General features: G+C 60.7%; 1 protein-coding gene across 1 annotated transcript in view; it reads left to right on the top strand.

Moving 5' to 3' along the window:
• The first annotated feature begins 5,249 nt into the window (after positions 1-5,249).
• The window catches only part of PPL (periplakin), a 28,017-nt gene continuing 20,593 nt past the window's right edge, over positions 5,250-12,673 (top strand). Inside the window, exon 1 of the mRNA XM_059861634.1 lies at positions 5,250-5,404. Coding sequence (XP_059717617.1) covers positions 5,343-5,404 — 62 coding nt within the window. The 5' untranslated portion in view covers positions 5,250-5,342. The remainder of the gene's footprint in view (positions 5,405-12,673) is intronic.

Genomic DNA, 12,673 nt, shown 5'->3' on the forward strand with positions numbered 1-12,673 from the left:
GCTGCGGGGCCGGGCGCTGCCCTGCCCTTGTCCCCGCGCGTTTCCGCGCCGGCGGAAGCCGGGCATTATCTCCCTCGCCCACCGCAGGCAGCTGCCCCTGGGTGCGCTCCAGCTGCATATTTATAGAGATGCAAACATTACACCCCGGAAATTCCCAGTCGTTACATCACAGGCCAAAGCCTGCAGTGAAGCCCTGACCCTTTTCTTCCTCTCGATGTGTTCTGGGGGACTGTGACAGAGTGGTCCCAGCCAGGATCAGTGCTCCTGCATGGATGCTCAGGGCTGCAGCACCGTGCCACTGAGGGGCACAGGGGACACAGAGGAGCCCTGGATGCCCCTGGAAATGTTCAGGGCCGGGTTGGACGGGGCTTGGAGCAACCTGATCTAGTGGAAGATGTCCCTGCCTTGGCAGGGGGGGACTAGATGAACTTTAAGTCCCTTCCCACCCAAATCACTCTACAGTGATTCGATGATGATGATGATGATGACACCTGTGTCCCCACTGGGGGTCTGGGACCCCATCCCTTCATGACACAGGAGAATAAGGACCAAGAGAAGCTGCTGTTGTCTCAGATGCATTCTGACCTTACATCCAGCCCAGCTGTGCATTGCTCAGTGCCATTCCAAAACTCATGGCTGGGGACACACGACAGGGACCTGCCAGGGTGGCTCTGTCCCCGGTGCAGATGTCCCCTGTGCCTCCCCAGTGCCTGCTGTGTGCACCAGCACCCAAAGCCACTCCAGCATGGTGACAATGCAGCCCTCCTGCTCTGTACCTCTGCGCCGGGAGGATGAGGAAGAGCCAAACTTAATTTATTCCGTGCTGCATTTTCATGCCAAATGAGTCAGAGCACCGGCCTCTCTCAGCCTTTGTTTTGCTTGGCTGCCTGCACCCGCTTTCGCTTGGTGTTTGTTCAGTATTAAGTCCCTTGCTGGCACTTGGGCTCAAACCAGCAAGCGCAGCAGAAAAAGTGCAGCACTTCCCTGCTGGGACAGGAGCTCTCCCATCCCTCAGCATCGGCAGCCATGCACTTGTTTTATTCTATTTCTTCCTTACAGTTTGAGGAGCCCTGAGCCCGGTCCTTTGAGCCACCACGTCCCACCCGAGCCATCTAAAGCCATCGAGGCTGGCAGGGGCTGCGGGATAGGGCCGGAGCAGCCGCGCTGGCTGCTGATTTCAGAGCCCCCAAACGGAGCTGGGGGAGGTTTCGGCCGGCTCAGGACCAGTTAGGAACGAGCACGGCCGCATTCCTGCGTACGTGGGAGCCGCCAGGAGGAAGCACGGAGGTGTTTCAGCGCCCTGCTTTCCTGCCGTGCGAGCAGGAGCTCCCTTCCCAGCCCAAAGCCCTGCCGTGGGGGCCGGCAGCTCAGCTGGGCCCTCCAGGGGCTGTCACAAACTCCCCACCCAGAAAATAAATGAGATTTTGGCTCATCTACTGCTGTTTGTGTTCCATCGAGCTTTTGGAAGAGATTTCCAAGTTGTTTTGCCTCAACCCCCCTCCATCAGAAGTGAAATCTGAAAATTCCTGATTGAGGAGCATTGCTGAACAGCTGCCAGGGCTGATCATCTCCACGCCTGGCTCCTCTGCTCCGACGGGTCCCCAGAACCCTCGGCAGTGCCACGGTGCCTTTGGGGGCCCGTGGGGAAGGGGATGCCACCACCCCACTGCCAGTGTGACCCAGCCAGCCCTGGTGCCACCCCGAACTACAATGGGCTGAGTGGGGTGGGACGGTGGGGCACAGGGGGGTGGCCAAGGCCACGGCTCAGGTGTCAGCAGGGAGTGAGACCCTCAGCAGGGAGTGAGACCCTCAGCAGGGAGTGAGACCCCCGAGCTGGTGCCCATCCTGTGCTCTGGGCAGCGGGGTCGGCCTCGGGTGCTGGGGCTGGCACAGGGTGGAGCAGGGTGTGGGATGCCAGAGAAGGGCTTGCCAGGAAAATGTCATCTCGTTGCATAAAACGTGCTCCCCTCCCGCTCCCCTCCCGCAGCAGCAGCAGCTCAAGAGATTCTTACCCAGGTTAAGTCAATATTGCCACATTGCTGCCTCTGTCGAGGTGCTCGGCCCCGTGGAAGGAGCTCCGTGAGGTTTTTAGGGCTGGAAAGAAGCCAAGGGAACACATCTGGGTGGGTGCAGCACCCTGGGGCTCGGCATCCTCCCACCAGCCCCCAGTGGGGCCACACGTGGGGCTGCTCATGGGGCACAGAGGGCTCCAGGCTGGCAGGACAGCCCCACTTCCTCAGGCTCAGCAGGCTCCAAGGAGCCGGTGGCACCGGGCTGTATACCTGGATACCTGGACACCTGGATACCTGCATTCCTGGACACCTGGACACACATGGACACCTGGATACCGGCACGGGGTTCGCCCCGCCCGGCAGCAGCGGCAGACGGGAGGGCACAGAGCACAGCAGGGAGGTAAAGCCACCACGAGGCTCATTTGCAAAATAAACGCTGCAAAACCAACGCGGGCCGAGCCCAGCCGAGAGGGGAACCCCAGCACGGGCTGTGCGGATCTCTGGGCAGGCACCAGGGCCTGAAGAGGAGCTGCCAGCACCCCCAAACCACAGGCCCCCAGGTCCACAAAAGCAGGCTGTGTACAGAGGGCTGTGCAGTGCCTCTGATCCCAAGCCAAGGTAAAGGCAGGATACCTGGGCAGTTTACATAAGACAGAGTTTTCCACTACACCGGAGTTTCTCTCCGCCTGGTGTTTCACCCAGCAGCTGCAGTTTTGCTGCTCTCAAGGGCATTTGCACACAAAAATGAGCCATGCCAGAGATGTGGGGAGATTAGGAGGATTAAGGCTGCAGAACTGGCACAGGAGGAGATGGAAAGCAAACCCCTCCGGTAGGCAGAGGCAGTTCATCCCTAAACCTCTGCTCACCTTCCCACAGGGTCAAGAAGGGGGGCTCTGGGATGGTTCTGGAAGCTTTAAGAGGAGCAACCGGTCCTTTGAGCATCCAGAACATGTTGCTGCTAGAGATGGGGGGATCCCAAAGCACTAAAAGCAGAAAGTGTTTCCAGGGCCGAGTAAAGACGTGCAGGATTTCACGCAGTGAAACAAAAGCAGCCGGGCTGGGTTTCTCTCTCCCAGCTCCCCTCTGTGGGGCTGCAGGGAGGAGGGGGATGCAGCTGCTGCCTGGGCAGGTTGCACAGGGATGCTCACAGCCTCCAAAAGAACCTCAGCACCTGCAAAACCCTCCTCCCAAAACCAGGGGAACACCAGCATGCTCCTCAGCATGGCAGGAGCCTGGCACTGAGGCCATGGCAGGGAGGGTGCCAGGCTCCAGGCAGTGCCAGGGATTCCAGGGGATAACGGGTTCTGGGGATCACATGAACGGTTCCTGCCCAGGGGATCCTCACAATCTATTGGGAGTAAGAATGGAAGCTGGGCACCATGGAGAGCAATTCATACCCTCAGAGATGGTTCAGATGGAGCTGGTGCCATGGCTGGCAGCAGGGAGAGCCCAGAGACGGCCCCGGCCAGGCCAGGGTGAGGCCCAGCCCTGGCTCTGGCTGTCGGGGGCTGCTCCAGCCTCGCACCAGCGCTCCCAGCAGGGCCCGAGGGACAGCCCTGGCACTCAATGCCAGCCGGACCCTGCCACCCCCACCCCAGCTGATCCACCTTCAGCACAACCCTGGGCTCAGGGAGTGTTTTAAATCCATCCCCACTGGCCAAGGGCTCCGAGGTGCTTGGCTGGATGAGGCCACGGGCACACCAAGTGCTGCTGTTTGTGGGGTGACCTTCCAGCCCCAGGGGGGCCCAAGGCTCTGTGGGGCACGGGCTGTGGGTTCCTCGCGGCTCAGCTGGCTCCTGATCACCCCGGAGGGGATGGCACAGCCAGGCAGCAGTGGCAGAGCCCGCAGCAGGCTCAGCTCCTGCCGGGGAACGGCCTCACCCCCTAAAGGAGCCAGGAGCACAAACCACGGCACACCGGGATGGAGGGGACTCCCACAAAGACACGCAGAGAAACACGGACAGACACACACACAGACACACAGACACACAGACACACGGACAGACACACAGACACACAGACACACAGACACACGGACACACGGACACACAGACAGACACACGGACACACGGACACACAGACAGACACACAGTCACGACCCCACACTTGCCTTGCGCTGTCGCTGCTGGGACCCGCAGCCTCCCCGCGGCCCCGGGCCCGGCGGGAGTGCCCGGCGGCCGCAGCGCTCCGCGGGCTTTAAGGGCGCCCCGGATCCGGCACACGCAGGGATCGGGATCAATAGGTCACAGCGTGCACTGACTTGCCCCCAGAACGAAAATCAGCAGAGGATTTGGGGCTGGTGGGGAAGCTACAATCAGGGCTTTAATCCCGCATGGGCACAAAATCCCGGGATAAAAAGGCCAGAGCTGGTCCTAATTGCTGACTGCTGTGTGCATGTGTGAGCAAAACCTCTTAGGCTGCGGGGGGCCTGGGGGCGGCATCTCGGTGCCTTATGGAGACCTTGAGGTCGGAGCAGATGTGTAACATCATCAAGTCCAACCACTCCCCCAGCACCATCGTATTTGCCACTGACCCGTGACCCCAAGTGCCACATCCAGATGGCTTTTGAACCCCCCCAGGGATGGGGACCCCACCACTGCCCCGGGCAGCTGTGCCAGTGCCTGACCACCCTTTCCCTGAAGATTTTCCAATATCCAAACTGAACCTTCCGGGCGCAATTTGAGGTCATTTCCCCTTGTCCTGTCCCTGTTCCCTGGAGCAGAGCCTGACACCCCCCCCCCACCCCAGCTGTCCAGAGCCACAAGATCCCCCCTGAGCCTCCTTTTCTCCATGCTGAGCCCCTTTCCAGCTCCCTCAGCTCCTCCTGGGGCTCCGGTCTCTTCCCAGCTCTGCTCCCTTCCCTGGACCCCCTCCAGCCCCTCAGTGTCTGCCTTGTGAGAGGACTGGCGGTGTCCCGGCGGTGCCGATGGCACTGGAAGGAGCAGGGGCGCTCCGAGCACCCTTCATCCCCAAACACAGAAACCTCCCGGGAGGAGCCGCAGCCCCCCCCGTGACTGCCCCCTGTGCCCATCCCGGCCCCGCTGAGCCAGGGCCCACCCGTGCCCCGGCTCCTGAGGTGTCAGGCTGGCCCCGCACATCTGGGGGTCCAACCCTGCCGGGACCCCTTCCAGGGGCGCCCCCAAAGCCAGGGGAGGATGCTGCGAGGTGGGAGGGGCGGCCCGGGCAGCGGCGGGCAGTCGGCAGGAGGAGGCAGAGGCGGTGCAGCCCCGTCCCGCCTCCCGGCGGGTCCCGGCCCGGTGGCGGCGCAGAGGCTGCGGGCGGCGGCGGGGACGGGCAGGAGGAGCGCGGCGGGCGCCGTGCGGGGACGCGATGCACTCGCTCTTCAGGAAACGCAACAAAGGGAAATACAGCCCCTCCGTGCAGAAGAAGAGGTGAGTGACCCGGCCCCGGGCAGAGCCGCTCTCCCGGGACGAACAGAGCCGCCATCCCGCGGATCCCGTCCCGCAGCATCCCCCCGCTCCGCGCCGCGGCTCGGCGGAGCTGATTCCCCCCCGAAGAGTGGGAACCCCCCGAGGAGGGAGAACCCCCCCAGGTGTGGACACCCTCGAGTGTGAGAACCCCCGAGGTGTGGAACCCCGAAGTGTCGGCACCTCCCAAGGGGTGGGTACCCCCGCAGGTGAGGGCACCACCGAGATGCGGACACCCTTAAGTGTGGGCACCCCCCGAGGAGTGGGCATTCCCGAGGAGAGGAACCCTGAAGTGTTCCCACATCCTCGAAGTGTGGGCACCCTCTGAGTGGCGGCGGAGCCCCTGAGAACCGTGTGGGAACTCCGGGTTTTGCCCCCCCGTGAGGTGTCAGCTCCTCCCCGAGCTGGGTCCATCTCCTGCGCCGGCTGTGGGCACCGGGGCTGTGTCTCCCAGCTCCCCTCCCATCGCAGCAGCTCCAGCGAGCAGGTTCCTTCGCTTCCCAGGAGTGTGCTGCACCAGATCTTAGGGAAAAATAGTCTGGTTGTTCTCCACCTTCGCCCCTGTTCCCTCCGGACCAAGGATTTGGTCCTTCGTCGCTTCCTCGGCTCCCTCGGTCGGGGTGGGAACGCGTTTCGGTTTTACTGGTTGGTTAAAAAAAAAAAAAGAAAAGAAAAGAAAAAGAAAAGCAGCGTGTTGAATGTGCCCTGTGAAAGGTCACCGATAAAAGGGAAAAGGTGTAAAAAATCCCTCCGCGGGAAGGCTCAGCCCCTCTGGGCTGGACGGTGGACAGTCCCCAGCCCCTGCCTGCACCGGGATGTTTTTCCAAAGACGTGGATGTTGGGATTAGTTCAGAGACGTGCCCTGTGTTTCCCAGAGGAGCTGCAGGGGCTCTGGAGCATGTGGAGTGCTCCAGGATTCTGAGTGATTCAAGGATTCATGATCCCAGCGGTGGCTGTTCATCCCCTTACATCCCTCTCCACCGGCACCAGTCCTGGCCGGTGGAGTCCGAGCAGCCGCCCCCCCCCAAAATCCTCCTTTGGGAAGGAAGCTGGGGAGCTGCTTCAGGGGCTGAGGGGCCTTCGAGCACGCGGAGAGGGACCAGTCAGCCCAGAAGGCGCCGGCATTTCCCAAGCAGGGGAGCCTCTGGCTGCTCCCTGCCCACGGGAGCGGGGCTGTGGCCGTGGGAGGGCGTTCCCCGCCGGGGGAGCCTCTGCCCGCTGCTGCCCTGGCACCGGGCATTGCTGAGCTCCCTCTCCCGGGGCTGAGGCTCCAGCCCCGGGGAAGGCTCCCCCGGCAGCCCGGCTGGCTCGGCAGGGCCGCCCAGGCTCCCGGAGCCCGGGCCAGGCCGTGCTGCCAGATCCTGCCCCGGGGAGGGCGGGCAGGAGGAGCCGGGGGTGGCACGGAGCCCTCGCAGGCTCCGCACCTCCCCGGGGGCCGCGGCGTCCCCCAGGGTGAAGGATGGCGCCAATGCCCAGGCGCATTTCTGAGCTTTGGGGGATCGGTGGGCGGCTGGGAAGTGACAAACCCCAGCGGGGATGGCAGCTCGGGACTCCGGGAGCAGGAGACAGACCGCGCTGTGCGGGGTGCCCAGCGCGGGGCTGTGGCCGGGTCCCCACGCTGCGCTCCAGCCCTGGCTACCCCGCGCTCTCTCCATCCGCCGGGGATGGGCGCAGGAAGGAAGACGCTTCCCTCCGCCGCCCTGCCTGCAGCCCAGCAGCCCTGGGCAGGTGCCAGAGCACCTCCGGAGGCTGCGGGCCAGGCTGGAACCTCTGTTTTTCTGGCTGGTGGTGGCTGGGGAAGCAGCGCAGGGCTGTGCCCGGGGCCACCCACCCTCCCTTCCTGCGCCCCGGCTGTCCGTGCACACCTCGGGGAGAGCTGTGCTTATTAGCCCCAATTTGTTAATTCCTGCCTTGGAGTTTACAAACATCTGTGAATCCAGGGAACACTCCCACCGTGTGGAAACAGCCCCACCATCAAGATGGGGAAGCCGGCGCCCGACCGGTTGAACAACTTGCTGGAGGAGGATTGCGAAGAAGCGAGGAGCTGCTGCCCCGTCCCCTGCTCCAGGCACTGCCAGGCTCCCAGGCGGCTCCCGCCCCGCTCTGCTGCCAGGAAAACAGAGCAACACTCCTAAAATCAACCTCCCGCCCCCGCCGTCAGCAGGGACCGGGATTTCGACACCGCGGGAGCGCGGCCCGATCCTGCGAGGCTGCGCCTTGGGCAGGGCGCGGTGCCAGGGCGCTGCCCGGGACGGAGCCTTCAAAGCACCGAGGGACAGGGCGAGAACCCAGCACCGGTTCGGCAAGAGAGAGGGGCACCGGAGCGTGTCCTGCCAGCCCCGGGAGCCCCGGCCACGGGCCCGGCTGAGGGAGGCAGGGGCTGCCCGGGGAGCATCGTCCGGCAGCAGGACAGAGCCTGGAGAGGAGCCACGGGAGCCTCGGTGGCTTCCTCACCTCGGGACAAAGCTCTGCCCAGGACGGGAACACCTCCATGAACAGCACTGGCACCCGAGCCAGGTGCTGCAACCTCCCCATGAACGACTCTTTGTCCCCTGGATGTGACAGCCACCCTGTCCCACCCCCAAAGGGGCCCTCAAGATCCAGCAGCACCAGGATCCAGGTCTCCCCTTAGGAATATCTGCTGCAGCTCTGTGATCTGCCTGGGCTCGAGCAGCCAGTAGCCATCCCCATCCAGCCCTGGGCATCTCCCTGCCCTGGCTGGGGATCCTGGACGACGATAGTGACATCTCTTTTGTCTCATGGACTTGCTTGCTTCATTCTGCTCTCATCCCTGAGCATGGGAAGGCCCTGGGAATTCAGCTGTGACCACTGCATTGTTACATGGATGTGTGTCCCTGGAAGGGAAGGCACGAGCCTTGAACAGAGCCACAGTGTGGGGGAAATAACCAGCCTCCTTCCTCACCGTGTTCCTCAAACACTTGCCATGCTTAGAACACAGGAGGCTGGCTTCTCCTCCTTTTGGTAGTCCAGGCTTGGCAGGTAGGGAGCAGTGAGGGAGGTGCCCTCACTGAAGTGCCCAGGGCCAGGCTGGACGGAGCTTGGAGCACCCTGGGATAGTGAAAGGTGTTCCTGCCCATCTAATTTAAACCATTTGATAATTTTGTGATAAAAACCAGTTCAGCCTTCACAGCTGCTGCTGACACTCTCCCTTCTGCCAGCAGGAAAGCTGTTCATCCTCGGGGTGAGAGCACTCCCAGCCCAGTGTCACTCCCCAGGTGAGAGGGGGTGCAGGCCCTGGGACAGCTCTGCCTGCAGGGCTGGCACCCATTCCCAGAGGCTGTTTGGAAGGGCTGGAGTCAGCAGGTGAGTCAGGAGCTTCTCAGGGCTGAGGGCAGGGCCAGCCTCCCTTTGCCCGCCCCTTCCTGCCCTCATTTCCATGCAGATTACAATGAGCTATCACCATTCCTCCCAGGGAAGATAAATACAACTGGAACTGGCTGGGCTGAGCACAGCAGCCCTGCTGTCCAGCTACGCCCTGACGTGGGCAGCCTGACAGAAGTCTGCTCCGAGTTTTCAGCCAGATCCTAATCTCTCCCAAACCTGAATCACCGCAGCCAGAACCCAGCCCTTGTGCTCTCTACCTTGCCACAGCTTCACTCCAGCGCCATTAAAAGCAGCAGGAGAGAATTCCATGCAGTGGGAGCTGTGGCTGGGGGACCTTTGAGGACATTTAGAGCTCTATGGCCTTCTGGAGGATTCATTCAGTCTAATTCCTCCTAAAGTCTGGCCTCCAGCAGCAGGGCTGGCATGGGAAGGTTTCTATGGAATCTCTGAGCATGGCAGTGCTGGTCACTGCCTGATTGTCCTCACCCAGCTCCCCTGGCCCTGGCCAAGCCATCCCACCAGGATGGGAAGGTTTCCTGACAGGAGAGCAGCATCCCTGAGCAGGACAGAGCCCTTCCCATAACCCTCCCAGCAGGGATCAGGCAAATTCCCAGCAGAAGCCTTCCCAGAGAACTCAGTCATCTGGAGCAGTCAGCTCAGGAGTGTCTGAACATCCTCCCTTGGAGGGAGTAAGGACACAGCCTCCTTGTTTGGAAAGGGGAAACTTGAGAAATCAAAAGGATTTTCTACCACCTGCCAGCAAGCACAAGACCTTTGCACATCCTGGAGAAACTGATCTCAGGGAGGTGTGCTCCAAAACCTGCTCTTACCTGTGAGGGTGCAGCCTAATGAGAAGAGAAAAAGAAAAAGGAATAGAGGAAAAGTCCAGTTTTTAGCAGCAAAGTTTTCACATTACAATAATTATCATCATATTTATCTGTTGAGAACCTCTCTTAATAAAAACATCCCAACTAAAATATTAAGAAAAATCACCAAAACCCCAAGAAACAGAAGAGAGAAAACCTGAATCCTAAAAATGCCCCCTAAGCCTTCAGAAACACCTGAACCCCTCTGAAAGCAAGGTCTTGAGGGCAGGATTGTGGTACATGGATGAAGTGCTGCCTGCCAGGGTGCAGCTGTGTCCTCCTGGTCCCCCAGCTGGGAGAAACCCCAAAACCAGCTCTCATTCCCCATGGGAATGATCTGGGGTCCTTCACCCCAGCCAGGCAATGGCCCTGACAAAAGCCAACTCTTCTGCTGAGCACAGCTTTCCATGAGAGATCATTTTTTCCTTCCTGACCAGAGAATGTTAAAGTTCTCTAGAAATGGCAAAGCCAGTTTTTCCAGGCTTTCATTTATTTTTTTTTCCATCTCTCAAACAAAGCCTTATCTATTCCAGCAGAGCACTCTGCATTCCCCCTGTGCTGCAGCCCCACAGGGGCTGTGCCCTGGGCGCCCTCACTCCTGGCTCTGCTCAGTCTCGTGTGTGCTGCCCAACCCAGCCAGGCTCTGGCCAAATCCTGCCCTTCTCCCTCCCTCCTTCCCTCCCTCCCCAGCTCTGCTCCATGCTCCAGCCATCCCCCCAGCCTGCTTTTTGGCCCTGGCATCCCTTTGTCTTCCCTGCCAGCAGCTCTGCTCCAAAGCCTGGATGCATCCATGGCTCTTCCTGGCACCTTCCCAAAGGCCCTCCCAGTCCCATCCACCCACTTCTCCTGGGACAGCCAGGGCTTCCTCACTGCTTTGCCCATCCATTTGTGCTTCTCCTGCACAGAATCATGGAATGGGTTGGGTTGTAAGAAAGCTTCAAGGCTATCCCATCCCACCCCTGCCATGGCAGGGACACCTCCCACTGTCCCAGGCTGCTCCAAGCCCTGCCCAGCCTGGCCTTGGGCACTGCCAGGGATCCAGGGGCAGCCACAGCTGCTCTGGGCACCCTGTGCCAGGGCCTGCCCACCCTGCCAGGGAAGAATCCCTTCCCAATATCCCATCCAGCCCTGCCCTCTGGCAGTGGGAAGCCATTCCTCCTTTTCCTGGCACTCCAGCATCTTCCCCCTCGCAGCAGCTGAAGCCAAACTCCTCCATCCCTTGGCATGGAGATTCCAGCCAGGCTTCAGCCTTCCCTGTTTGACATCCAGCTGGGTGCAGGGACTCTGCTCCTCCTCTGGTTTATCCACACAGCCCCAGCTGTGGCAGGGACAGGTGGGGAATTAACAGGCCTGATGGTAATTAACAGGCCTGAGGGTAATTAACAGGCCTGATGTTCTCACATCAGTGATGTCCAAGCTGGTTGATGAAGTGGCACCAAAGTGACAAGCGTGCAGAAACAAACACAGAAAGAAGAGAGATCTGCCATGGGAGGTTCCCATTCTCTCTGATTTCTGTCTATTCCTGCCCACTGGTTATCCCTGCAGCGGGCTGGGAGGAGCAGAGCTGAGCTCAGGCAGGATGGGGTGCACAGCAGCAGCTCCCCAACGCTGCAGTTTGAGGTGCAGCTCCCATGGGAGTTTTTATGAGAGTTCCCTGTCCCACAGCGTCAGCTGGTGACTCTCACACAAACCACAGAGGAGCAGAGAGCCAACAGCTCCTCTGGTGTGTCAGGGGAGCCCAGCCATGCCCACGTCACCTCCCAGCATGTCCTTGCCTGCTCTGAGCAAGGCTGCATTTCTTTGCCCTGCTCACCCAGACACCGCAGGTGCTGGATCACTGTCACCTCCCTTCTCTGCCCTCCCCTTCCCCAGCCCCTCACCTGCCCCAGTCCTGCCCTGATGGAGAAGGGATGTCACTGTCACTGTCCCCAGGGGCTGGAGGATGGCTCTGCCCCAGCCCTGGCTTCTGGGAGGCATTGAGGGCAGGAGGTGGGAGGGGGTCCAGGGGAGCACCCCCAGCCTGGGAAGGGGCTGGCAGGGCACAGGGATGAGGGAGCTTGTGGCTCCAGGCTGAGAGAGGAGCAGAGGGAAGGGGACCAGGGGCTCAGGCTCAGCCCACACCAGCTGGGCAGTGAGGGGAGGGTCAGGGCTGGGTGTTGCACTCCTGAGATCAGTTTTGCTGCTGCAAAGTGATCAAAAGGCTGGGCCAAGGCTCAAGGCTCAGCTCTCCAGGTCAGCCTGGTCCACAGCCATGCAACAAAAAAACCCCAGCCTTAGATTTATTTATTTCCTCCCTACAATTTAGAGGTTTCAGTCAGAAGTAGAACTAGAAAAAGCTCAGACTTCTCCTGAGTTTTAGGATGGTTTTCCCATCCATGCTGAAACCCTGAAGATCCATCCTTGGACTTGCTGGAGTACCTGAGACCAAGGCAGGGCACAGGGAGAGGAGCCAGCAGGAGCTGCCAGCCTGTGCCCAGCTCAGTGCCAGTCCAGCCCAAACCCTCACAGTGAGCATCCCAAGCTCCCACCTGGATGATGAACCTCTCTCAGCCCCCAGGCTCAGGTGGCCTCCAGTGCAGGCTGGGGGGTGAGGGAGGCTCCTTGGTGGCCACAGGCTCTGCCAGGATGCAGGAGCTGCCAGCTCTGAGCAACCATCACCCAAAGAGACCCAAACACGTGCAGCACACTTCAGTCACCCACTCCAAACCACTGATCCCACCTGACTTCTGCCCTGCTTTCTGTGGGATGATGAAGGTTGGGAGAAAGCCCAAAGTAGATTTTGAGGAGCTGCTTCTACCTCTGGAGCAGGAGCCAGCTGCCCACATCCCATCTCCCTGTGCACCCTGCACCCTCCAGCTGTGATTACTGAGCACAGAATGAGAATCACCCTTGGAATTATTGCAAGCACGACTCCCAACAACCCCTTCCTTGTCTCCTCTGCCCAGGAATGCCCACTGGGTTCATAGCTGCTGGAGCAGGAGGTGCCAGGCAGGCAGCAGGCACAGCGACGGGCACAAACCTC

The sequence above is a fragment of the Haemorhous mexicanus genome, chromosome 17 (assembly GCF_027477595.1).
Source record: "Haemorhous mexicanus isolate bHaeMex1 chromosome 17, bHaeMex1.pri, whole genome shotgun sequence".
Taxonomy (NCBI): Eukaryota; Metazoa; Chordata; class Aves; order Passeriformes; family Fringillidae; genus Haemorhous; species Haemorhous mexicanus.